Source organism: Mytilus edulis, chromosome 1 (assembly GCF_963676685.1).
Source record: "Mytilus edulis chromosome 1, xbMytEdul2.2, whole genome shotgun sequence".
Classification (NCBI taxonomy): domain Eukaryota; kingdom Metazoa; phylum Mollusca; class Bivalvia; order Mytilida; family Mytilidae; genus Mytilus; species Mytilus edulis.
In genome coordinates, this window is record NC_092344.1 from 42,307,940 (window position 1) to 42,335,070 (window position 27,131).

General features: G+C 32.5%; 1 protein-coding gene across 1 annotated transcript in view; it reads right to left on the bottom strand.

The window, feature by feature from the left end:
- Nucleotides 1-27,131, bottom strand: part of LOC139482742 (E3 ubiquitin-protein ligase rnf213-alpha-like) — a 305,645-nt gene that overhangs the window by 229,280 nt on the left and 49,234 nt on the right. The window contains exons 2-5 of the mRNA XM_071266815.1: nucleotides 12,630-12,748; nucleotides 11,083-11,241; nucleotides 9,523-9,716; nucleotides 8,964-9,292 (exon numbers count right to left, since the gene is read on the bottom strand). Coding sequence (XP_071122916.1) covers nucleotides 8,964-9,292; nucleotides 9,523-9,716; nucleotides 11,083-11,241; nucleotides 12,630-12,658 — 711 coding nt within the window. The 5' untranslated portion in view covers nucleotides 12,659-12,748. The remainder of the gene's footprint in view (nucleotides 1-8,963; nucleotides 9,293-9,522; nucleotides 9,717-11,082; nucleotides 11,242-12,629; nucleotides 12,749-27,131) is intronic.

The window sequence follows — 27,131 nt, forward strand, 5'->3', positions numbered from 1 at the left end:
AATCATATCATTGGTGCACCTGAATGAATTCAGTGAAGGCAGGTTGTAATAAATTGAAATGTTACATCGGCGAAGATTATTTCTTATGCATGTGTGGAACTAAATATACACATGGAAAAAAGTATTGCAACACCTTGATTTGTTAAAACTTGAAAAATCAGCCTCTTTTTTTTGGATGAAACATCATAAAATATGTGTATAATATTATTGAAACATAGTTTATGATAACATTGGCATTGAAACGAACAAAAAATGTTTGGAAAAAAAAATGATTTATATAACCATAATTTTAATAACAAAATGAAGTGTTTTTTGTACAAAAAAATGCATTTTACAACTTTTACTGTAGTCGAACTTTACAATGTCAGACATTTCAAAATTAATCTTCAGATGACTGTTCACATCATGGTTGATCTTTATATGCCAAAGAATAAGTACTTTGTGCTCAGCCACCATTCAAACGGATAACCGCATCTTAACGTCTTCTGATTCCTGTCATAAATTGACTAATTTGTTGCTAAGGTAGCAGTAACAATTTCTGATGACGGGCATTGTTTATTTCATGATGTGTTGAACTGGGGTGTCCTTTCGCGCACTTTCCGCCCAATAGTGTCCCATATATGCTCGATATGGTTCAAAGTCGGGCTACGATCGAGCCAAGGAAGATGAACCAAATTCCATTTGAACATTGGATGTTCCTCCACGATGCTAATTTCCAACTTTGGCGAGCTCTGCACTACATTAGATACGGAAAACTGTGTGTCTGTTCGTTAGCAAAGGTCTCCGAAATGGTCTTATCGCACAATAACCAGTAGCGATGAGTTGATCTCGAACAGTTCTTGTTAAAAGGCTCCTGTATGGCCACCACTCTCTTTTTAGGACTGTCTTGTATGCAATTGGTTTCCTTCTGACCAACCTTCATTGTGCTTGATTTTCTCTAGCAAATGGTATAGGGGGTCTACATTATCTCGCAAGGTCTTTAACAGCGTTTATTGTCTGATTTTTATTCTCAAAACGACTTATAGTGGAATGGTGATGACCAACAATACGTGCAGTTGTTACAGCGACATCCCTGCTTCTCTTTTGCTGATAATCTGCCATCTTACTGCAGTTAAGAGTTGTCAAGGACCCAGTACAAGGTGTCAATCACATAACTTTAAAAACTTGGTTATTTAAAGTGTTGAAAACAATGAGGGTAAAGACATCTGTTTTGCTGTGATACTTTAATAATGTTTACCTAGTTCTATTTTACCAAATTATATAACAAAAAAATAAAGAGTGTTTTTTTAGTTTCAATTTCAATTTGGTGTTGCGATACTTTTTTCCATGTGTATAGTAAATGAATACTTGTGAGAAATCGTAGTTTATAAGGAACAATTCTCTTGTTTGAATTCGGGGCCATTTCAGTATAGCTGACTATGCGGTATGGGCTTTGCTCATTATTGAAAGCCGCACGGTGACCTATAGTTGTTAATTTCTGTGTCATTTTTTGTCTCTTGTGGAGAGTTGTCTCATTGGCAATCATGTCACATCTTCTTTTTTTAAATATAAATGTACTGTTTTCGATTTTAAATGGATGAACATTTATCCTTCAATTTTATACTGTAAGAATAGAGCTGCATAACATTGTTGAACTATCCGCTAAAGTATATATGTAGTATGTATTCGTATTTAAAATGAAATACAAAACGAAACCTGTATGATAAACTGATAAACAAAATATCAAGAAATTAAGGATGACTAAATGCATGTACAAGAAGAAACTCACCTTTTTATCGATACATTTAAATGATTTAATGAATAAACACTTTTTAAAAAACTGTTTGTTTCTTTTTACATAGATATAGGAAGATGTGGTGTGAGTGCCAATGAGACAACTCCCCATCCAAAACACAATTTATAAAAGTAAACCATCATAGGTCAATATACGGCCTTCAACACGGAGCCACTGAACAACAAGCTATAAAGGTCCCCAAAATTACTAGTGTAAAACCATCTAAACGGGAAAACCAACTGTCTATAAATATTTACAAAATATAATTTACGTTCGTTTTTCAACCGAGAATAGCAAAACCTAATGAAGTATATCGTTGGAGTTTATAAACTACATTTAATCATCCCCTGTGCCATGATTGGCCATCTCCGTTTTTTCTTAACAAAGCATGGTTGGTTACATGTTATGAATTTACTTACAATTTCGGGATTTTTTTTTCTTCAAGTAAACGGAATCAAAAAAAAATCGCTATCCTATGTCGAATACATAAAACTTGGAAAAGAATATGAAGTGTTTGTAGTAAAGTACGGTTTCATATTTCAAGTACAACGTTCATTCATCGAGTCCATTGAGGATCATTGAGTATAAGAAAATGCAGGATAAGCAACTTGGGGGGGGGGGGGGAGTAAATGAAAAAAATATGTGAATAGAGTTTTTTTTATCCTACATTGATGTCGTCCCTTGATCTAGAGGAGACATTTAATTTAAATTGAATATTTAGATGTGAAAACTGTTAAGATTTTAAAGTTTAAACTTAACTACCAATTGCAGAAAACTATAAAACCAATGAATTTCACATGCACATTTATAAAAGCTAGAATTGTGATTGGAATCATTTATGAGAATACGTCGATGGAAGCTTTAAACGACCTTGACCAGATACATGAATATTAATCAGTCCATTCAACGTTATAGTACGTGTGTTTTATTTTCGAAGTTGTGAGGTCGAAGGTTTGAATTGACCAATGGAAACGATCGTTCCTTAGAGAGTTAATCTAATAAAGTTTGTTTGACTGATTACGTCGCACTACCTTTCGCTTAGCTAAGCCGCATATGAGTGTATACACAAATTTTGGTTTCTTATTATTAATAATCTGAGTACAAAAAGCATCAGAGATGTTGACATTTTCAATCTGTTGAGAATCACAGTATTCTTTTATGTGATCTTTAATAAATTTTGGAATATTGGAGATTAGACTGTAATATTTTAGAAAATTATTTGTAAGAATCTTGTCTAATCTTTTGAAATGTAAAGAAGTCTTTGTTTTGACCATTTACAAGGTCTTTTATATACTGTACACCAAAGTCCTTCCATTGCATATAAATAGTGTAAACTGAAAGTGGCACAAAATTTTAAATATCTAGCGATAATATATCATTTGTAAAAGCCTTAGTATAAGGCTTTGCAGTATGTAAGCAAAGTAAAACATCTTTCCAAAAAGGATTCTTAACATAGCCATGAATTTCTAGCAGTTTTTCTTTTTGTAAAGAAAAGACTCTGTCACCACCAAATTTGGTTAATGCAGGCAGTAATAATGTCTGCCATGATCCCTCTAAAATCAAAAGAAGTCTTCTAACCCAGCTTATTTTTAGATATGTACTAAAAGATGACAAATGCACCATGTTCAAACCTCCCTGCATAAAATCCCCAATTAGTGTATTGCGTTTTATACGTTCTAATTTCCCATTCCAAATAAAGTTATAAAAGAGAGTACATATGTATTTAACTCTTTAATTTTAATCTGGGGTAGATTTGGTAAAGCTGTGAGCAATTGAATTATCTTTGGTAATGCCAGAGTCCTAATAAAAGTAATTTTACCTAGTAATGTAAGTTTTCTGTGTTCCCATGTTGATATTGATGACATTTCCTTGATTTTCTTTGTGAAATTTATATCTAACATAGCTTGTAAATCTAATGAAAAATCTATTCCTAAAAGTTTGAAATTAGACTTTGTCCATTGAAGATTATAATTAGGACAAAGTATATGGTCTGAATATTTTTTGGTTCCAATCCAAACAGCTTTGGTCTTGGTCTTGGAATGGATGCATTCATTTTTAGCCCAGAGACCTTGTGAAAAGAATCAAAACATTTTAAAGTCTCCTCTAAAGATTTTTCCTTTCCATCCAAAACAAGAAATGTGTCATCAGCATACTGCCTCAACAATAATTCTTTGTTGTCAATAGGAATACCATGGATGTCAGATGTAGATTTAAGTTTTAGGGCTAATAATTCAACACATATAATAAATAAATATGGGGATAGGGGGTCAACTTGTCTACAGCCTCTCTAAGGATTGAAGAAATTTGACAAATTACCATTATTTATTACACAGCTTTTAGCTACGGAATAGAGAGTCTCAAACCATTTGCATATAGATGGTCCGAAATTAAAGCTTTTTAGAGCTTTTACTAGAAAATCCATCTCAACAGAATCAAATGCTTTCTCAAAATCAACAAGTAACAGTAAACCAGTCATATTATGCTCTTCCAGATAGTGCATAAGATCATATAATAAGCGAATGTTTTCCCCAATGAACCTATCTTTAATAAACCCATTCTGAGTGTCACTTATAATAAATGGCAATACTGGTTTGAGTCTGTTAGCTATAGCTGCTGAAGCTATTTTAATGTCAGTATTCAGTAAACTGATGGGTCGCCAATTACTCACATATATCCTATCTTTTCCATCTTTTGGAAGGGCAAGTAATGACACTCTGATATTGAAAACTAGAAAAATTTCTCTGCTCATACCCAAAATATAAAGATCGATATACAAATGGACCGAGATCTCTCCAAATTTTTTTATAAAAATCAACTGTAAATCCATCGGAACCAGGACTCTTACCATTTGTCATATGTTTCAGTGCCAAAGCACATTCATCAAATGTCAAGTTACCCTTACACAGATCACTTTGTTCCTGTGTGAGTTTAACATTATGGTTATAAAAAGAGTTGTCTTCCCTGTCAGATCTTCTGCTTGAATACAGAGTTTTATAAAATTTCTGTTGTTCAAAAAGAATGCTTGACTGTTCAGAAATATGTTTACCTTGGTCATCAATCAATTCAGCCATTGTCTTTTTAATGAAATTACTCTTCTCTAATTTCAATAGTATTCGGAGCATTTTTCTCCATTTTCATGCCAGTTTGCTCTCTTGATCTGAGGAGTAAACCTTCAATCTTTTGTTCCCTTTTATTTTCTAGTTCTAGTTTCTTCCCATATAAAGTAGTTTGAACATAAATATTTGGTGACATATTCATATTATTTTCTAATTGTTCAACCTCTTTTTCAAGCTTATATGTATGTTTCCTATCCTCTCTATTTTTTTCAATACTATAAGAAATGGACAAAGTCCTGATCTTCATTTTCAGAATTTAAAAAAATAATTGATCATTACATGCAAGTTTAACATCGAGACAATTTTGAATGTCACCTGAAAGATAATACTCAGAGATAGTGTCCTTTATACATGTCTTAATTTTCTCAACATACTCAACAGCTCTTACAAGTTGTGAATTAAATTTCCAATACCCCTTTCCCCGCTTAGCAAGACTGGCAGAAAAAGTAAAGACAATGGCTGAATGATCGGTCTTATAACCGGGTATAATCTTCGTGTTTTTCATAAGAGAATATATGTCCTCAGTAACTAAGAAATAGTCTAGTCGACTTTGTTTTATAGGAGATGGTTGACGCCAAGTAAATTTTCTGTCAGTAGGGTGACATGTTCGCCAAGGATCCAATAATTCTAATTTTTCAATACTTTTTTCAATCTTTTCACGAGATTTGGGATTTCTTTTATGTAAAATGTTATATGTATCTAAATTACAGTCCTGGACAACATTCCAATCACCACATAATAAAATACTAGTATTAGCATACAATGCTATTTTATATAATATATCATCAAACAATAATGGTTCATCCGTATTATATCCATATAGACATACTAAAGTCAATCTCTGTTCAAATAAAGTGATATCAATAACAATATAACGACCATTCTGGTCAAATTTAGTGTCATGAATAGTAAAATCTAAACCCTTTTTAAACATGATACTAACTCCAGCGCTTCTATTGTTATGATGAAAAAAGATGCAAGTATTGCCCCATTCTTCATCCCATATTTTTTCAACATGATTTTTTTTGTTGTAGATCGAAACGGTCAATCAAATGGTTAACCCTTGTTTCACTTTCAATGTTGACATTCTTTTCCTTTAAATAAACAAATGAATGCGTAAACCATATCTAGATAATGGATTAAATTGGAGGTCACTGGAATACGGATTAAATGAAGTCGAATCATTCACTTGCAAGTGAATAATTCATCAGCTATGTTTCATAGCTTATTTTGCCAGAAACAACCAAATTTGATCATGGAAGAGAATGAGTATTTCACTATTTCTCTTTCATTAATGATTGACCAAAAACACATCATTTTGTTATTTTTTGTGTATATCGATCGCAGCTAAATCCTTGTTTTTTTTCAATCTGGGTTTGTTTTTTCTTTATCGAATTATGACTATTGAACAGCGGTATAGTACTTTATTTAACGCCCCTTAAACACAGAATTGTCATTATCCTTCGGTTAACATACAATGTCTTTATAGTTCAAGCAAGCTAATTTTGAACCTCAAACTAATTGCAACAGAAAATCTAACTTGAGGAAAACTTAAAATCAGCATTTTTTAATTTCCTATGGAAATTCACATTGGAAAGGGAGATACCCTGCAAAAATCAGGTTTCTTTTATCAGTTTTTGATAGATTTTCTTAAAATTCATGTATATTATGATCGATACTGTAATGGGGTTAAAGGTTCGTATTTGACTATATTATATATTCTTCTGCTCATGAAATTTACAAACCGAAGTGTTATGGGTATTTTTATATTTTGGGGGCACATTTTTCATTAAAGAAATCGCAAAGGAGTAGGTTCGGTAAGACCCCTTTTTGGCCCCAAAATATAGCAGTTTTACAAAAGAGTGAAAATGTAATCTTTCAGCAATTTATTGGAAAGTAGAATGCTTCTGCTACATAAATAGGGGCTGTTTTTGACAATACAATGCACATATATCGGGTACTAGCATCCTCAAATCATGCTAAATTTCTAAAATCTTCACAATTTCAGCATTTTAGTTAAATTTTAGACGGTTTCCGTCTTAAATGAAAGTGGCCGCATTCGTGTTCATCCATATCATTGAAATGTAAGTTGTATTTGATGATAATACATAACATATATAAAGGTTAAGGATGAACACGGATGCGGCCACTTTCATTTTTGACAAAAAACATCTGAAAAGTGACATTTTTTGGCATATTTGATAGATTTTTCAAATTTAAGCTTGAATCCGAGCGTTTTTAATGACTGAATCAGATAAAATCTTTCACATAAAATAATCGAATCAATTGAAATAGACACTAAAGTGTAAAAAGAGTCTAAAATCCTTCGTGAGATGAACCTGAAATTTGAGGCAAAAATCAGCCCTTACCGGACCTACTCCTTTTTGTCTTTGCGACCATTTTGAAAAAAGAATAATGTGAATATTTGGTATTGTTTATATCTGTAAATTATATTTGTTCAGCATCTACCTTCTTTAAAGAAACTTTAAACCACAAAAAGAAGAATACATGCTTAATTATTTGTATTATATTTGAGATTATTTACCTTGACATGTCGAAAAATCTAATAAATGGTCAACTACTGAATTATGAAATCTCGATTGTAGCTTGATAAAGATATGAAAACACCTTAAGAGTCATTTGTTTTACTCTAGAGACGGCAAAAATATCAAGAATCAATATACATTCTGTTGAAAAGAAGCGTTAAAGTTATAATTTTGTATCACTTTTTTTTTGTTGATATTTCTGCCTTTTTTTGCAGAGTTATTTTCCATTTCAATGCAAATCTCAATAGGAATTTTTAAATCGTGATTTTTTACTTTTCCTCAAGTTACATTTTGTTGGACTTTTTTCTGTGTTTATTTTGGGTATAATGCTAAAGATTAAAACTTTAAAATCTTTTGTTGCAATTACTTTAAGGTTAGGGTCAAATATATGCTAGATTGACTGGACTATTAATGATTATAATTGAAAGATTATGGTTTGTACATAAAGTAGGCAATTAGTTTTCTCGTTTGAATTGTTTTATATTTGTAGCCGACTCTGAAGTACGGGAGTTGCTCATTGATGAAGGCCGTACGGTAACCTATAGTCGATAACTTTTGTGTCAGTTGGTCTCTTGTGGAGAGTTATCTCATTGGTAATCATACCACATCTACTTTTTTATATTGTCAGTTAAAAGAGGCACTAGTTATTGTGCCCATGCCTTATAGATAATATGAATGTGTAAATGCGTTCTTGTTTTAATGAAAGGAGTTCGAATCACTTGGAAGGGATACCAATGTAATCGGGTGCTAAACAAAATGTAGACTTCTACAGAATCTTTACATCTTTGATCAATTGTTGTCATCCTTAAGGATGTTAAAGTCTAGCCACAAGAAATGCAAAAAAAAAAAGATTGTGATTTTCTTTGGTTCAATCATAAATATAAGTGAAATGATGAAATTATAATTCGTTTTTAGCAACTGATTTGGTTAAATTTGTCAAAATAAGCAAAGAAACATTGCTAATCAATTAATCATTTGCAAATGAATAATCGACATCATTGAAGCCATATTCATGTGACCTTCAATTTAACAACAAAAGCCAAAGATTGATACACATGCATAAATCGTAGTCAGCCATTAAAAAAAAAGAATGTCAACATTGAAAGTGAAACAAAGGTTAATCATTTTGTTGACCGATTCGATTCACAATAAAAATCAGTCTTATATAGATAAAAACGATAACTTACTGTCTTTTTAACCCATAACCTATAACAAGAAGCCAAACAGACCTAGACAATCCAATTGTACGAGCAAGCTTTGTATTTATATAAATTTTATGTTTATGTTGATATCGGGTTATATTGGCAGTCTCCGGTGGTCATCTCGGAAGTTAATTAGATGGGCCTAAATTAAAATATTCACGAAATTTTGATAAATACTATCGCGTACATGCAGTGCTAACTGTTTATTTCAGACTAAGAGATTTGAATAAACGTTTCAGAATGTTATAAATCAAATATTACCATTTCAGTCAAATCGGTGAACATGAATTTGACAGCTAGTGCACCTTTAAAATGAAAAAAATACCTGCGCAATTATTTTATTGAAATCCTCAATTGATGACCACAATTTTTCGTGCATGTAATACCACTTTTTTAGACCCTGGACAATATCCGAAAAACGTTCAATCAATTCCTCTCCGTTGATATTATTAATATCTGCAATCAGACCACGTATAAACTCCTTCATTGCTAGTTCAGCATCCGTAAGTAACATCTTTTGATATTCGTCATTTCCCATCCATTTTGTAACTTTCTTAAGGCCTTTGTGTATCCATTTTGACAATACATTTTTATCTTTATCTTTTTCATCCAATGGTTCGCCTTGTACAACACCATCATATATGTGATACAAATCTAAAAAGCATTTAAAAGTAAAGATGAGTTGTACATTGTAAGACAAAAACTATGAAGACCACTTTGGTGTTGAGTAAGTCAAATTAAAAACAAGAAATGTTTGATTATAATATTTTAACAACAACGCTTTATGTTTGATTATCTCTATATTATAGTCAAAAACTAAAACATACTTTAAAAAAAAAATATACGGTCCACCAATTGGATGGATAGCATCTTATGTCAATTACCCTTTTTTTCTAAATCTATGCTACCCATTGTTCGATACCATAATCCTTTCTCTTTTTTCCCTTCTCCATGTTTATAGATGAATTCTTTCACTTCTTCAGATCCATTTATTATAACATAGTAGTTATACAAGATAATTTCCCCCTTTTTTGCTCTTAAAACGCCTTCATACTCTACAAAACCGTCCTCAAATTCTCTGTTAAAAATAAAAAAAATATTATCAAAATATTTCATCATTTGAATTTCACTAATATGTATTCATTCGATTTACCTTAAAATATTGTTTAGATTATTATTATCGAATTTAAAAAAAAAATATGTAATGTGTAAGTTATAAAAAGAATCAGTCTAATATCATTGAAACAACTCATGATGACAAAATGACAAATTTCATTCTTTATTTCCTTTTTTGAATTGTCTGTTTAATTATGCATTCATACTTAAATTATTGTAAAATTAAATAATATATTTTGCTGGCTCTTCCAAGTGCTCCACGATTTTTTTTCTAAATTAATAACATCTGTTTTATCAGCAATCAAAGCCGGGCTTCAAAGTTATTGTGAAACTGCATATTGAAGAGGTGGCATGAATCAGATGTGGAAACTAAAGAATTCCAAAGATCTTTTAGAGTAAATTCAATCTAAGACTATTTCATCTTTCAAAAGTGTCACCCGTCATGTTGCTCATAAAACTTTACGACTAAAGAGAAGATTTCAGCTTCCCAATTGTAAACTATCCATTTCTATGTGGCAACGTTCCACAGCGCCTACATGCGGAGTATATATCTCCCAATTTGAACGATATTCGGGAGCTTTTATTTCCTATCATTATTTCCTTTATAAAGGGTTGCTGCTCACAAGGAAGTTATTTAACCAATAGTTCCAAATGGTGAAATTGAAATCATCTCTTCGTAAATTTTATGGACGCTATCACGAGTTGGTTGACCGTTATGGAATAACCGTTTCACAGATGATATTGGATATGTTCCTTGTGTCGTTAATAAAATCCCCTTCCCTTTTCACGAATGTGACCTACCTAATTATACTATTTATCGGCTTTGTAATTACACGAGCAACACGACGGGTGTCACATGTAGAGCAAAATGTGCTTACTCTTCCGGAGCACCTGAGATAATTCCCAGTTTTTGGTGAGGTTCATGTTGCTTGGTCCTTAGCTATCAATGTTTTGTCTTGTGTACTACTATTTTTCCGTTTAGTTTTTTTTTCTTTAGCCATGGCGTTGTCGATTTTTTTTTCGATCTATGAATTTGACTGTCTCTCTGGTATTTTTCGCCCTCCTTTAAAAGATTTCACTTGTTTTGACACCGTCAATCTGAATGTTATTGATTTTGGCTTAGAACAGAACGAAAAGCATTTTTTTTTTATTACAAACATTAGAAACCTCTTCTTTATATTCATTCAAATGTGATTGGAAGAATAATGTGCAGATCTGTTCGCATAACATAAGTTCATGGGCTTAATTACTAGATGAGTAAAGCTGACATGATATGTAAAAAAATCTATAAAAATATGTTTATTTTCATCTTCCAGGGTATCATTTACCTTTTGAATTTCAACGGATTGGAATCGTCACTTTCTAAAAATTTCACCAATACTTTGTCTTTTTGTAAATCACTTAGAATTGTCGGAGCCACAATTACATGCATACAGTAATCAACATCAGTATAATCCCTTCTTACTGCAGTCTCATATCCTGTGTCGCTGGAAATTGTATAAAAAATAAATACATTTTGCATCATGGATTATTATAAAGTGGATACAATCAAAGATAATTAAATAAGCAATCCGAAACTCAATAAAAAAAAAAGAAAAGTAGACTACCAAATTATAGTAAATTATCGTATAACAATGAGTAAAAAAAATACAATCGAATCTATTTTAATTAAATTCGAAATGACCGGATTAAAATTTTCCATTTATCTGAGGTTCCACTCTTCCGAAGTAGAGTGTGCCGTCATGCATTTGAAATGCATATCATATGCTAAGAGATTTGTGTTAAATGTTTTAAATCCAGACTAAAACGACTACAAAAGTACTGTCAGCAGAAAACCAACGAGTCAAACACATATAAGTATCATAAACTCTTCTATACAAAAGAAAATGAGGTATGATTTTCAATGATTTTCAATGAGACAACTCTACACAAGAGACCGAATAACACAGAAATTAACAGCTGTTTAGCTTATCTAAACATAATTATATCCAAGAATCCATTCATAATTTATGAAAAATGTTTTAGACCTTCAACTGTTTAGGAACGACAAATGAGACTCATGTAGATGAAACGCGTCTAGCGTCCTATAGTTTTTTTTCACTTTGCATACGTTGATCATATATTTTCTTTTGTTGTATTTTAAATAATACGAGGAGGAGCACGAGATTGCACAATCGAAACGGAAAATAACGTATTTCATATATTTCTTACAACCAAAAAGGATGCACAATAAACTCGGGTCACATAGATGAAAGTCCGGAATCTTGTCGATTGTTGCTTCGCCATATCGTAATGGAATCTCCTTATTGATGACATAAACTCAATATACTCTCTTGTTGCTATAATTACAGGTTGTTTTATTTTGTATATACACTTTGTTTTCATACTTTGCCCGACAAAATGATTTTATATCTCTACCTGTGTGGTTTACATTCTGACGTCAAAAGCGCGATTCTACATTACAAACATGTTGAGATAATGACACGTTGTTGATTGCTGTATTTTTGACATTTTTACCTATTATGTCTGTTTGTTTTGTTCACGCATTGGTCTATATAATGGAATTTAAAGCGTCTGTCAAGAATATGACAGTTGTTATCCATTCGTTTGATGTGTTTGGGCTATTGATTTTGCCATTTAATTAGGGACTTTCGGTTTTGAATTTTCATCGAAGTTCAATATTTTTGTGATTTTACTTTTTTATAAGATTGATAACGAAATGTTGGCCTGTAAATGAAATTTTGTTCTTTGTGTCTTAATATTTCTGTTTCAAAGACGTATGGTCACATATATCCTTCATCCATGTTGTTCATATTCCTTGACCATTATTAGTTAACCAATTGCTTCCGTAAACAGTTTTTTTCCAATAAATTACCTTTTAAACACATGTTCTTCTGCCATCATCAAGTTGAAAAGTATGTTTTACTCTCTCTGAAAAATTTAAAAACATTTACGATAGTACGTACCATGGACCATATAGGCAACAATAAAAGTCTGCTGTTCAATAGTGATTTAGAAGGGGGAAAAATCCGGGTAACAAACTTAAACCGAGGGGGAAAATCTACTATAAGAGGTTAATAAAGGCAACAGTAGTATACCGCTATTCGAAATTCACAAATCGATTGAGAAAAAAACAAATCCGGGCCACAAACCAAAACTGAGGGAAATGCATCAAATATAAGAGGAGAACTACAACACAACAGAAACACATTACTCTCTGAAAAATTTAGAAACATTTAAAATACCAAGAACCATATAGGCAACAATAAAATACTGCTGTTCAATAGTCATAATTTGAGTAAGAAAAAAATTAATCCGGGTAACAAACTTACACCGAGGGAACACATCAACTATAAGAGGTAAACAACGGAACAGAAACACTGAAATACAACACAAACTTTTGCCAAATTCCAACACACATATATATAAATAAACTCATTGACGCTCAAATAAAAAATGTTAAAGGCCAAATAACGGACTGTAGATAACACCTGCCTTAGTCCTGACTTGGTCCATGGCATTTAAAGATAAAATGGAGGATTGAACCTGGTTTTATGGCTAGCCAAATCTCACGCTTATATGACAATGTTAAAATTACCGCTAAAATGACCAAACTACTTTACAGGAATACAATACAAACTAACGCAAGAACACTCAGGACATAGAACTATATAAATAAATAATGAAAAAATACATTTCAAAGTGTAAACCGTAGAATAACAAACGATAAATTATATGAATTTACGACAGCACAACATGCAATTACTATCCTTGATGCAGGCTGAAAAGACTACATCGGGTCGACAATGTCAGGTGCTACCGTTTACATTGCACAATGAGTAAAAAATGGGGTAGATATTATATTATATGATACAGGCCCTCACATTTGTCAATTGGTAAGTTCTCAACAAATACAATACACTCTTGGTTTCTTTTAATTTCTTTTGTCGTAATAACCGTATAGAAGAATGAATTAAATTGGGTTTTGGCATATTTAGACCGTTGATACATTTAAAATCTTTAGCACATTCATCAAAGAATAACTAATGATAATTAAGGTTGTTTTATTCTTAATCAAGGACAGAAAGATACAAAGAAAGCATTTTCTACGACCTTCCAATAGGTCCACAAAAGCAACGATGAACAATCCACGAAATAAAGGTACAGTAAATTGTTTCGGAATCAGTAAGTTGTTTCGGAATAGGAGATTCCCAGAACCTTGAATTAAAAATTGCGTTCTATAGGTCCCTGGTACAGAACATCGTGTTCAAAGTGAAAGAATTATTAGTATCGTTGTGTATATTATCCTAGCATTGGCATATAAACTCTAATAGGCAAATAAGGCAATAGTAGTATATCACTGTTCAATAACAATCGATTAACACTTTCTTTACCGGATTGAACTGGATTGAGCGTCTCTATGACATTATCAAAATTGCACGCGACCGTCACCCGCCCGAATTGATTTCAATAAAAGTGCGTGTTTTTTGTTGTCATTTCTGACATTTCGTAAACCGACGTCTTGATGCTTTTCCTGGAGCTGTCGTGCAAATATTGATTAAACATCGATAGGTGAATAATATATTAACTGTTCTGTCGTGTTTTTTCCGCAAATACGTGTAAAATAAATATTTAATTTGAGTAAAGCTATGGAAGAATTAAGTCCATTCGTCAAAAACGGAACTTTTTAGAGGAGAAGTCTCTTTAAAAAGAATCATATTCGCGTTTTTTCCGCTAAAATACCTTCATAAAACAAATCGGCGACGACTCATTTTAATTATTTTGCCGCTGACTGACCTAAGAGGGGGGGGGGGGGCGCTCCAGTCATGCTTCAATGATTCCCTATATAATCAACCAAATTGTTCCCACGAAAGGGGGGCGGGCCCCCCCAGGCCCCCTGGATCCGCCTATGCACGTCCCACGATGATCATAATATTTTGTCAGCGTCCAACATTTATCTGCATTGACTCGATTCGGAATCGGCTTTCCCCAGTTATTTATATAAAAAGGTCACGTTTTTAAACACAACAATATGAGTAGCGTAGCAGCAGGTCTTTTCAATATTTCAGCATCAAAATCATCTGATTTTTTTAGGAGGAAATTACAGAGAAACGGTCTCTTGTCAGTCTTGATTATCCAGAAGTCAGAGCATAAAATCTTTACTTAAACTTTCTTATCATTGGAATTTTGATGATTTATTTATAGTTGCATATGTTTTACACCAGATACTTAAATTATTATCTGAACTTTCTAAAACACTTGGACTTTACACATTTGGAATTGAAATTTGAACACCCAGGTTTTTCAAATTATTTTTCTTGAAAATAAACTTTGGAATTTAACTCTTTTAAAAGGAATATCAATTTTGTCAGAGTACATTGTCTCTGATTTTGTTACCCCCCTTAAAAATCATTAAAATTAAAACACACACACCTGAAAAGAGACAGTGAGATACAATATATTTAGTAATATGTATGACTGGCATTTCACATACCTTCAGCTAGTTTATATCTGAATGTGAAAACAGTTAATTTGTTTTCCAAGTAATTCGAAATATAAGAATTTTGTATTATCTGTGGTGTCTCAAATTTGAATTGAAACTCTTCCTTTATAGTCATTGTATTTGTTTAATTTGTTTCATTATATAATATGTCACTTGAAGTATTATTTTCTATGGTTTGAATATGAAAAGACTCAACATTTCAGAAGTACAGTCTCTCAGATCACTCATCTTCTGTAGTTTATAGTACCTAGAGGGTATATTGGGTTGGTGTTAAAGTAAAAAAATTATAAAAAAAAATGTATTACTTTCCCCCAAGGCCCTCCATAAATAAGACATTATTATTAAGATAATTCCCTTTAATTTCTGAGGTATTGATTAAAAAACATTATATATATATATATATATATCATTAATCTGGAGGTAAACATGTATTTTTCCATTCCCATTAAAGATCATTAAAATATTGTTCTTCTCTATTGCTACATGTCAACATGTACTTTGCAATATCAGCTACATTGCAACTACAATCTTTATAATTTGATCTGTTAAAATATCAACTCTTTTTCCATTATATCTAATTTATATCAAAGTAAAAAGACTGGACATACACGTGTATTATTAGCTTGTGTATTTTATAATTTATTTTTATCCAATCTGCTGTGAGTGTGACTGGACTTTTAAAAAATGTGGTCTGCATACTTGTAAGTTCAAAGACTTGCACGCCATTAAATGCATGTCTGAAGAGATACAATAAGAAAAATTTAATACCTTGTTCCATTCACAAGAAACTGTTCCTTCAGTCTGGTGTATATTTTGTGTTCATAACTTCGAAAAATGCACATTATTTTTACTGCAAGCACATGATATCTCACATGACATTACGACCGTAAGAAACGGAATCCCCGTTTTTATTGGTCAACTGAAGTCCGTGTTCAAAGGTTAATATATTTATAGAATAGAATCGAAAAACAAAACACAAAGAGACTTGCATGCGGTCTCATTTTTGGACTAAATAAATGTTTGTCGTGGCCATTTACAGGCACAAAGGAAGAAGTTACAAAGGAACAATAAGGTTAGCGCATCCGAATCTGAAAACGGCAACTTTCAATGAAATGTTGTATTAAATGCCCCCTGAATATCCGCATTGATATGCAAATGATCGCAAATGAGGTCACGGAATAAACATTTCCAATTTTTCACCGGAGAAGGCCTTTTTTAAAACGTATACCATGGAAATAAACGGCCGTTGAACACAAGTTGCTCCACGGAGGACGCCATTAATCTTCCATTGTATATGAAGTTTCAACTGTATTTTTTCTTATTTTAAACCGTACGATTACACTAAATGAAGCATAAAAACAAATTTCAAAATACGCTCAATGACTACGTCCATTTTCTCTATCACACGCCCCGTCATTTTGTCATAAAACTGATTTTAAAAATACCGAAAAACTATGCCTCAAAGCATCGTTGGGCCAACGTCAGGCGATGCGTTGAAGCACCATCGGACCAACGTCAGGCGATGCTTCAAAGCTATGTCGGGGATGAAAGGGTTAGGCACAACCATTTGATTTTATGGGGGGGGGGGGGGGGGGCTATGGTTTTTTTTGGAAAAAAAAGTTTTTGATTCTGAGAAAAAAAAAATGTTTGTTTCACCCTAAGCTGCCACTATATGTAATGCTAAAATTGAAAGAAAAAAATTGTTTTCGACTTGTCGCCACAGTCGAAAAAAAAAATTTGTCCAGAAAAAAAACCCATAGCCCCCCCCCCCCCCCCCCCCCCAGAAAATCAAATGGTTGCTGCCTTAATTAAGCAAGACCGAATCTGAATTTGTTTGATATAAACACTGATTTAAAAATTAAAAGTTGATTTCTGATCAAATTTCAATATTTTACCTATTAAAATTTGCTTTTTTAGTGACGTGTTCACAAATAAAATTTGAAAATGATAATGTTTAAATTAAAACTTCATAAATGTATTCTTTATAACTGAACAACCACAAAAAACATGCATATTCATTGGAACAGTAGTAAGAAAAGATTCAGAAATAAACTTTTTATAATTGAATCAGTGTTTATATTGAACAGATTGAAAATATATTATTGATATTGAATAAATACTGTATCACATGCAGTTTATACATGTATTTCAATCAAGAAAAAGGATATTTTTTGGTCAGGTAATTTAATCAATGAGTGATAGATTTCTGCTAGAAGAAATTTAAAGGTCCCAAATGAATAAACGACACAGAGAACAACAGCTATTGTATTGATTCAATGGGACAGGTAAACTTACAAAAGTTTAAATACCTTGGTCAAGAGTAGATGATGACTCTGTGGTAAACTTCCATTTGGTTCGCAATAACTCTGAAGACACACCGGTTTCTCTCATATTACCTATTTTGAATGCACAAGATGCGCATTTCGACAATGGATATATATTTCCAATACTGTTCTATAAACTACTGGTGTCTTTAATTAATTGTAACAAACGTCTAATAACAAAGATAATGATGTTTTACAGCTTTTACATTAATGCTAGCAAGACAAATCTTTGTTTGGCTTGCTTACTTTGTTTGTATCAATGTTTGTTCAAGCATGGCAATTAAGATAGGCGGAGCTTCAGCTTGTATACATCATTCATACTTAAATTTTATTGGACGTTATGTTTGAGGTTAAGGACACTAAATTTTAAAACATCACCGGATGACAAATATAAAGCGCAATCGTAGAAATGGAAGCCAAAAATTTTTTTTTTCTCTTTCTAAGATATGCATTTTCATCATCCAACTTAAAAGACTGTCGTCAAGTACTTTTAGTAAAACATAATAGCTTAGTATTCGAACACAATTACTTTTGTGATTCATTACATAGGTATTTCATTTGACCCATATATTTCATCTTTTAGTACTGTGATTTTTTTATGTTATAAATTCAATCTGTAGCTTTGCTATATAAAAATGATAGAATCTGAAGCGAGATGATGTATCAAATACTCTTGCTTTGTACGTTTTCAAAACAAAATATTCATCTCAAACACACCCTAACATAAGAAGGTGCACTCGATTTTCTCTTTCAATTATTCCAATTTTTTGGATTTTTTTCTTGAGTCACATAATGGAAGGGCAGACACGGAAATAACTGAACTCATAGATTGATATGTTCTCCGTCCGTGGAAATTTTAAAAAATGCATTTTCTTCATCCAACTTGATTGATACCCATGTCGTCGACTTGATATCTAATTGTTCTGCTTAACAATGTAATAGATAAATTGAAAACTTATGCAAATATTGGGGTTTTTTTTACAATAAAACACTTCGTATTTGACAGATATTTCAAGTTAATTATTTCAACATTTTTGCAATTGCAAATAAATGTTTTTGTTAACAAAAAGATTTGCTATAATGTAAAAAAAAATGTCTTTCTGTATTTGTAAAGTTTTCGGATCCTATATTTGCATATTTCAGTCTATAGAAAGTGTGGACATCAAAAGTTTACTTAATAATTAACCTTATACAGAAAATTCGCCCTTTTAAAACATTAATTGTTTCACAAATAATTAATGAATATAAAGTAAAATAATTTCTTAAAATCATAGCAAAAAAAATCGGTCTGATTGGTACAGGTTCACATGAGCCGTGGTATAGCTAATATCGAATTTCCCAACTTATTGTTATCACACACATCATATTTTTTTTATACTGAAACTAGTTGTGTTTATTTCCTTTATATAGTAACCTAACTATTGTTACGGCCAGAAATCGCCTTTAAATTGTAGCCAACAAAAGACACAAATCAATACTAAAATTTAACAATATTTATTATACAAAAGTTTACAAGAAGTATTTTACAAATATTACTGATAACTTAACTGTCAAAATATGAGTCCACTCTTTTATCTTTATCTGTATCCGGAAATCTTTCGGAATCCAATCTGAATATTATGTTCACTACTAAGGTCACAATCCAGTATGATGTTGTTTGTAGAATAAAAGTGTCAATCCAAATGCCGTGAATACTAATGTCTATCAATGTCTAAGTCCAAGTTTAATTATGAGAGTTTAACTTTAGTGTCTGTATATATAGTGTTGTCATGGAAAATTCTAGAACACTCTATAATGGAACATTGTGGAAAATCCTGGAAAGTTACAACGGAAGTTTCTGGAATAACGTAGAAGTTTAAATTACGCATCTTTTATAAGGATCATTCTAGTAAGTTCCAATCATTCTGTGATTGTTCCAGTGATTCCTAAACTGCACAGTTATAAGATTATTTGGTAAACAACTATCAGGCCATACAACACAAATTAGGCCAACATAAATAAACATAATAATTACAATATCATAACACCTCCCCCCTTAAAAGAAGTTTTAGTGTAACAAAAACTTATCATGAATAATATGAAAAAAAATACATAATATATACAAAGTGATTTAATAAGCTCTAGATAAAGCATCAGCTATTACATTATCTTTACCCTTAATATGTTTTACAATTACATCATATTCCTGTAACAATAAACTCCACCTAGTCAACCTCTGATTCTTGTTTCTCATTTTATGCATGAAGGTGAGAGGATTATGATCAGTATAAACAAGAATAGGATATACAGTGGGATTCAAATATACATCAAAATGTTGAAGTGCTGACAACATTGCAAAACACTCTTTTTCAATAGTTGAATAATTTTTCTGATGTTTATCTAATTTCTTAGAAAAATATGATATAGGTTTTTCAACATTATCATCTGTCTCTTGATATAAAACAGCTCCTATTCCTACATCGCTTGCATCAACGGCAAGTTTAAATTGTTTTTCAAAGTCTGGAGTAATCAGAACTGGACTATTAATTAAAAGTGATTTGCTATTTTCAAAAGCTTTTTGACAATTTTCACTCCAGATAAATTTAGAATCTTTTCGTAAAAGATGAGTCAATGGTTGAACAACAGTAGCAAAATTTGAACAGAATTTCCTGTAAAATCCTATCATGCTTAAATATCTCATAAGTTGTTTTCTATTTGTAGGAGGTGGAAATTTGGAAATAGCTTCCACTTTAGCCATAATAGGTTTTACTTGACCTTGGCCAACTGTATGCCCTAAATAATCAACAGCGGCCTGTCAAAATTCACTTTTACCAAGATTAACAGTCAAATTTGAATGTGACAATCTATCAAAAGTATCATACAAATGTGTTAAATGCTGTTCCCAGCTATCACTACATACAATAAGATCATCAATATAAGCATAACAACAGTCTAAATCTTTTATAACATTATTGATCATTCTTTGAAATGTAGCTGGAGCACTTTTCATGCCAAATGGCATTACAGTATATTGAAATAAGCCATCTGGTGTAACAAAAGCTGATATTTCACGAGCTCTCTGTGTCAATGGAACTTGCCAATAACCTTTCAATAAATCAAATTTGCTCACAAATTTTGCTTGACCAATATTGTCAATACAATCGTCTATCCTTGGAATCGGATAGGAATCTGATTTTGAGACTGAATTTACTTTTCTGAAATCAGTCACGAAACGAAAAGTTTTATCTGGTTTTGGCACAAGGAGACAAGGAGAGCTCCATTCACTGTTACTCGGCTCAATAATATCATTGTCAAGCATATATTTAATTTCTTTTCTCATAACTTCAAGTTTGAGTGGATTGAGCCTGTAAGGATGTTGCTTAATTGAAGAAGCATCTCCTACATCAACATCATGACAAACAGCAGTGGTTTTGTTTGGCACATCTGGAAAAAGATTTTTAAAAGAAAATACCAAAGTTTTTATTTCTTCTCTACGATCAAAAGACAGATGTGCAAGTTTTGAATCTAAATTTGACAAAATTTCTGAATTTTTCAATCTAACTGTCTCTTCCATAGTTTTACAACTAAAAGTTGGTTCAATTACATCTGGTTTGTCATGATTGTTCTCAAATTTAACCATGCCTAAAGTGGCAACTGGTTTACTATCACATAGTACATTAGTACGCTCAAAATATGGTTTTAACATATTAATATGACACACTCTATTTTGTTTGCGCCGACCTGGAGTTTTTACAATATAATTCAAATCATTAATTTTACTCTCTATTGTATAAGGACCACAATATTTAGCCTGTAAAGGATGTCCAGGGACAGGCAGAAATACAAGTACCTTATCACCAGGCTCAAAAACTCTGTCCCTGGCATCTTTATCATACCATATTTTCATCTTGTTCTGTACATTTTTTAAGTTTTTCTGAGCAATTTGACAAGCAGTATACAATTTTTCTTTAAATCTAGATACATAGTCTAAAAGATTCAAGTCAGTATGTTCAGTAAGCCACTTTTCCTTAATCAATTTTAACGGTCCCCTTACAGTATGGCCAAATATCAACTCAAAGGGACTAAATCCAAGGGATTCTTGAACAGCCTCTCGGACGGCAAAAAGTAGAAAGTGAACTCCATCATCCCAGTCTCTGTCAAATTGAAGACAAAAAGTTCTAATCATGTTCTTCAATGTTTGGTGAAAACGTTCTAAGGCACCTTGAGATTCTGGATGGTACGAACTTGATCTATACTGAGCAATCCCTAACTGGTACACGACTTGCTGGAATAAACCTGACATGAAATTTGATCCCTGGTCGGACTGTATAGACTTAGGAAGTCCTACTAATGTGAAAAATTTGATCAAAGCTTTGACGATAGTAGGTGTCTTGATATTTCTGAGCGGAATAGCTTCAGGAAAGCGGGTAGATGTACACATGATTGTCAATAAATATGCATTTCCAGTCTTGGTCTTTGGTAAAGGTCCAACACAGTCAATTAGAACTCTGCTGAAAGGTTCTTCAAAGGCTGGAATAGGCAGAAGTGGTGCTGGTGGTATTTTCTGGTTAGGTTTACCAACAACCTGGCATGTATGACATGATTTGCAGTATTCTGCGACATCATTTCGAAGTCTGGGCCAGAAGAAATGCTGCAAGATTTTAAGGCAAGTCTTCCTTATACCTAAGTGTCCAGCCAAGGGGGTGTCATGGGCAAGACCAATAATTTCTTGCCTATAAACTTTAGGCACCACCACTTGGTACACCACTCTCCATTCCTCCTCTGGGGTAGCATCAGGAGGCCTCCACTTCCTCATTAAAATGCCGTCCTGATGGTAATAGCATTCGGCCACTTTGTCTGCTTCCTCCTGTGGTTGAGCTCTCTGGCTGAGCTGAAGAACCTCAGGGTCTTTATGTTGTTCTTCAGATAAATTCTTTCGGTCTAATGAATGGCTGTTTACATCTGGCCATGGCATAATAACATTTTTGTTAACACTAGGTGGTTTTATAATTGCCTTTTCTGAGTTACCAGGACCTTCAATGTCAGCTATGAAAGTGTCAGAAAGGTCCATGTAATCAAACTTGTCTGTTTGCAAATTCTCATCTTGTTGTTTTCTAGCCATCGCCCTAGTAACAACACAAGCTGGATATAATTCAGCATCATCTTCAGGTGATTTAACATCCACCACCGGTTCACTGGTAACAATTGGTTCAGCAACCACTTTGTTCCTAGCTAGATCATTTCCTAGCAAAAAGGTAACACCCTCAACAGGGAGATTAGGACGAACACCTACAACAACTGGTCCAGTTATTAAATCTGACTTCAGATAAATACGATGGAGAGGAACATCTATACAACCCAACTCTACACCTTGTAACAAAACGGAGGCACCAACAGAAGTCTTCTCGGACAAAGGCAACACACCTTCTAACAATAAAGACTGAGAAGCTCCAGTGTCCCGTAAAATTTTAATAGGCTGAAGAGTGGTATCATCAAAATAGCAACAAACCCATCAGACATAAAGGGTTTATATTCCTCCATATAATCACAAAAACTGGACTTAAAAGCCTGACTCGCAGGACATTCCAATGTACTGGTAATATAAGGTGTCGTACAAGCACTGGTCTTCGGCTTATTATCTCGTTCATTCTTCTTCTGGAGTCTAAAACAATCAGCCATCAGGTGACCAATCTTCTTACAATAAGCACAAGTCAGTGACTTCTTCTCAAAAGTATCAAATTTTGGACTAGACATATTATAACTGGACTGACTCTTATTCTGTGGAACAGGCTTACTATCAGTACGCTCAGTGCTTTGATTTTTGTAATTTCCACTGGAAGTATTAACATTTTGACTCTTGAAACTTCTTTTATGTGAAAGAGTATAATTATCTGAAATAACAGCCGCATCATGTATTGACTCAACAGTTTTGTCGTCTAAATGTGTTTTTAATTCTCTGAATGAACACATTGTTTAAACTCTTCTAATAACATCAATTGTCTTAGTTGATCAAAATTGTTTTTTGTTTTCTTTGAAGTAAGCCATTTATCAAATAGATCTTCTTTTTCCCGAGCAAGTTCCACATAGGTTTGCGAATCAAACTTTTTATAAGATCTAAATTTCTGTCTATATGCTTCTGGTACTAGCTCATAGGCTTTCAAAATTTCCTGTTTCACAGTGTCATAATCAGAACTTTTTTCTGATGGAAGTGCGGAGTATATTTCAGCTGCCTTACCCTCAAAAACACTTTGCAGCATCGTAGTCCAATACGGCATTGGCCATTTCAAATTATTAGCAATTTTCTCAAACTGTGGAAAATATTTATCAACTGTTTTTTCACAAAATTTCGGAACCAAACGTATATTTTTTGCTGCATCAAAATAATCTGATTTCGACTGGACTTTAGTGTTGCTTTCTTCTTTGACCATTTCAATTTTCAGTTTTTCCATCTCTAGCCTTTCTCTCATTTCAAGTTCTTTTAATTTAAATTCATCTTCTTTTTCTTTTTTCTCCATTTCTAACCTTTCCTTCATTTCCAGTTCTGCCTGTTTTAATTTAAATTCATCTTCTTTTCTTTTCTCCATCTCCTTCAAATTCATTTCCAGTTCTTTTAGTTTGAGTTCATGTTCTAATTCAAGCTGTTTTAATTTAAAGGCGTCAATATTTTCGACCTTAAGTTCAAGAGCCTCTTCACCTAAAATTTCTGCGTCAACTAATTTGTCTATAACCAAATTTTTTATAATTTGTTTTCTCATAGATACTTTAAAAACTAATTTCAGTTCTTTAGCAAGCAACACTAATTCCTCTTTCTTTAAATTATCAAAACTCTCCAGGTCTGGCGTTTTCAAAAATTTACCAGCATCAAATGCCATTTTGTAGAATTTTGTTGGCTAGTTATAATACAAATACTAAACAAATTTTGAATAAAATATTTTAAGATCCCGGACGAGCCCCCAATTTCTGTTACGGCCAGAAATCGCCTTTAAATTGTAGCCAACAAAAGACACAAATCAATACTAAAATTTAACAATATTTAATATACAAAAGTTTACAAGAAGTATTTTACAAATATTACTGATAACTTAACTGTCAAAATATGAGTCCACTCTTTTATCTTTATCTGTATCCGGAAATCTTTCGGAATCCAATCTGAATATTATGTTCACTACTAAGGTCACAATCCAGTATGATGTTGTTTGTAGAATAAAAGTGTCAATCCAAATGCCGTGAATACTAATGTCTATCAATGTCTAAGTCCAAGTTTAATTATGAGAGTTTAACTTTAGTGTCTGTATATATAGTGTTGTCATGGAAAATTCTAGAACACTCTATAATGGAACATTGTGGAAAATCCTGGAAAGTTACAACGGAAGTTTCTGGAATAACGTAGAAGTTTAAATTACGCATCTTTTATAAGGATCATTCTAGTAAGTTCCAATCATTCTGTGATTGTTCCAGTGATTCCTAAACTGCACAGTTATAAGATTATTTGGTAAACAACTATCAGGCCATACAACACAAATTAGGCCAACATAAATAAACATAATAATTACAATATCATAACACTATATTTTTTATAATGTCAATTTCATCATGGAACATTTTCTCCACAATAAGGGGTTCATTAAGGGATGAAAATAAGCTTGACAAGTGTGTTACTATTTAAAAAGCTATCAGTGTATAATAACTATTTGTTTATTTGTTTAAGTTGCAGTTTTTTCAATATTAGGTCAATGTCATAAAAATATAAACTTTTTTGTACTCGGCCCAGAACTTTGGAAGTCCAGTTTCTCAGCCTCATACAAGAAAATTTTTTATATTTTTCTTTCATTGACCAAATATTGTTTTTTTACAGGTAAGGAAACATGTGAGAATATTTGTCATCCTAGCTGTGATGTTTTAAAATTTAGTGTCCTTAACCTGAAACATAACGTCCAATAAAATTTAAGTATGATTATACAAGCTGAAGCCCCGCCTATCTTAATTGCCATGCTTGAGCAAACATTGATACAAACAAAGCAAGCAAGCCAAACAAAGATTTGTCTTGCTAGCATTAATGTAAAAGCTGTAAGATCTTTTATGTTTGAATATTAGACTATTGAGTATTCTTACATTATAAAAGCAGAAACTTGTTTTTATCAATACTTGTTCATGAACTTTAAATGCCGTTATCGTAATCCGATGTTCTCTAGATTCATTCGTACTGTCTTTTAAAATAGATAACAACTTCAGGTATCAGTTGTTTTAGATTGTACACTGTGCTAGTTTGACATTTGCTGCAAAGGATATCATTCTATCTAAGGTTAGCGAGAAAGACTATGTTGCTGTCATAACAAGTTGCAAAAAGATAAGAATAACACTAGTCCATTTGCACGAGACGAAGGTTATTGAAGAAACATTTATATTGACCCAGATTTGTATGGAAAGCCAACGGGGTCAAAATTCTTACTTCGTATTAAACACCACCACATCAAAATGAAATGTTTAACTGCATTTAATCACAGTAGAAAGCTCATAATGGCTTTCAATTTTCAGGAAGTTGGCGATTTATCACGCCATGTTTACAAAATGACGTCATAGTTTCGACATCAAAGAACCTGATTTCTAAGGAATGTGTATATGGAGGTACCAATGGGGAATTCTCATTGTCGTTCTAACCATGAGAAAGTTTTTAATTTGTTAAATCTGTTTATTGATTCGTATTCATATTTATTGTCATAAATGGATTTGGAAAATTAAATAATTTGTTTGATTATACTTCAAATTGTTTCGGATTAAAAAGTACATTTTGTACTTGCATTTCTGTCATGCAGTTTTGTCTGCATATCTTAGTTGTACCGTAAGTCATCTATAGTCTATATTGTGCCGTCTTGGATTCTATACTGATCTATACTGGAAATTTGTCCGGTTTATTTCAAGTTAATCTTGAAAAAGGATTAAAAGTACAGTATTGTACTCGATAATATTTAAAATATAATATCACTTTGATATTTATTTCAATGTTGGTCTTTTTAAATAAACTGAATTATTTCAGTTTGGTGGGATTGTTACGTGGAGGAAATTAATACCGAATCTTTTCAGTTGCTAAGCAATGCGGCTTTAGTAAATGTAGAAATTGTGGATATAGCGAGGATTTGGATTAAAATGACATTTTTGTCATACAGCTGGAATAGGGTTGTCTTGTACGAGTTGTGACTAGAATAAAGATAATAGAAGAACGTAGACTCATTATCTTAGCTGTTGTTGGAAGCTGCTTTCGGTGGTGTATACATGGAGGCAATTTTGGAAATACCTTATGTGTTAGTGAATGGCGCGAGAATAGGTATATATGTTGCATATACATTTTTATTGTAAACCTTAATTGGTTCACCATGGGTATGCTGCTGCATGGTTAAATAAAGGCAACAGTAGTATACCGCTGTTCAAACTCATAAATCCATGGACAAAAAACAAAATCGGGGTAACAAACTAAAACTGACGGAAACGCATAAATATAAGAGGAGAACAACGACACACCACTACAATGTAACTAACACACACAGAAACGGACCAAGCATCAGACAAAATCCCA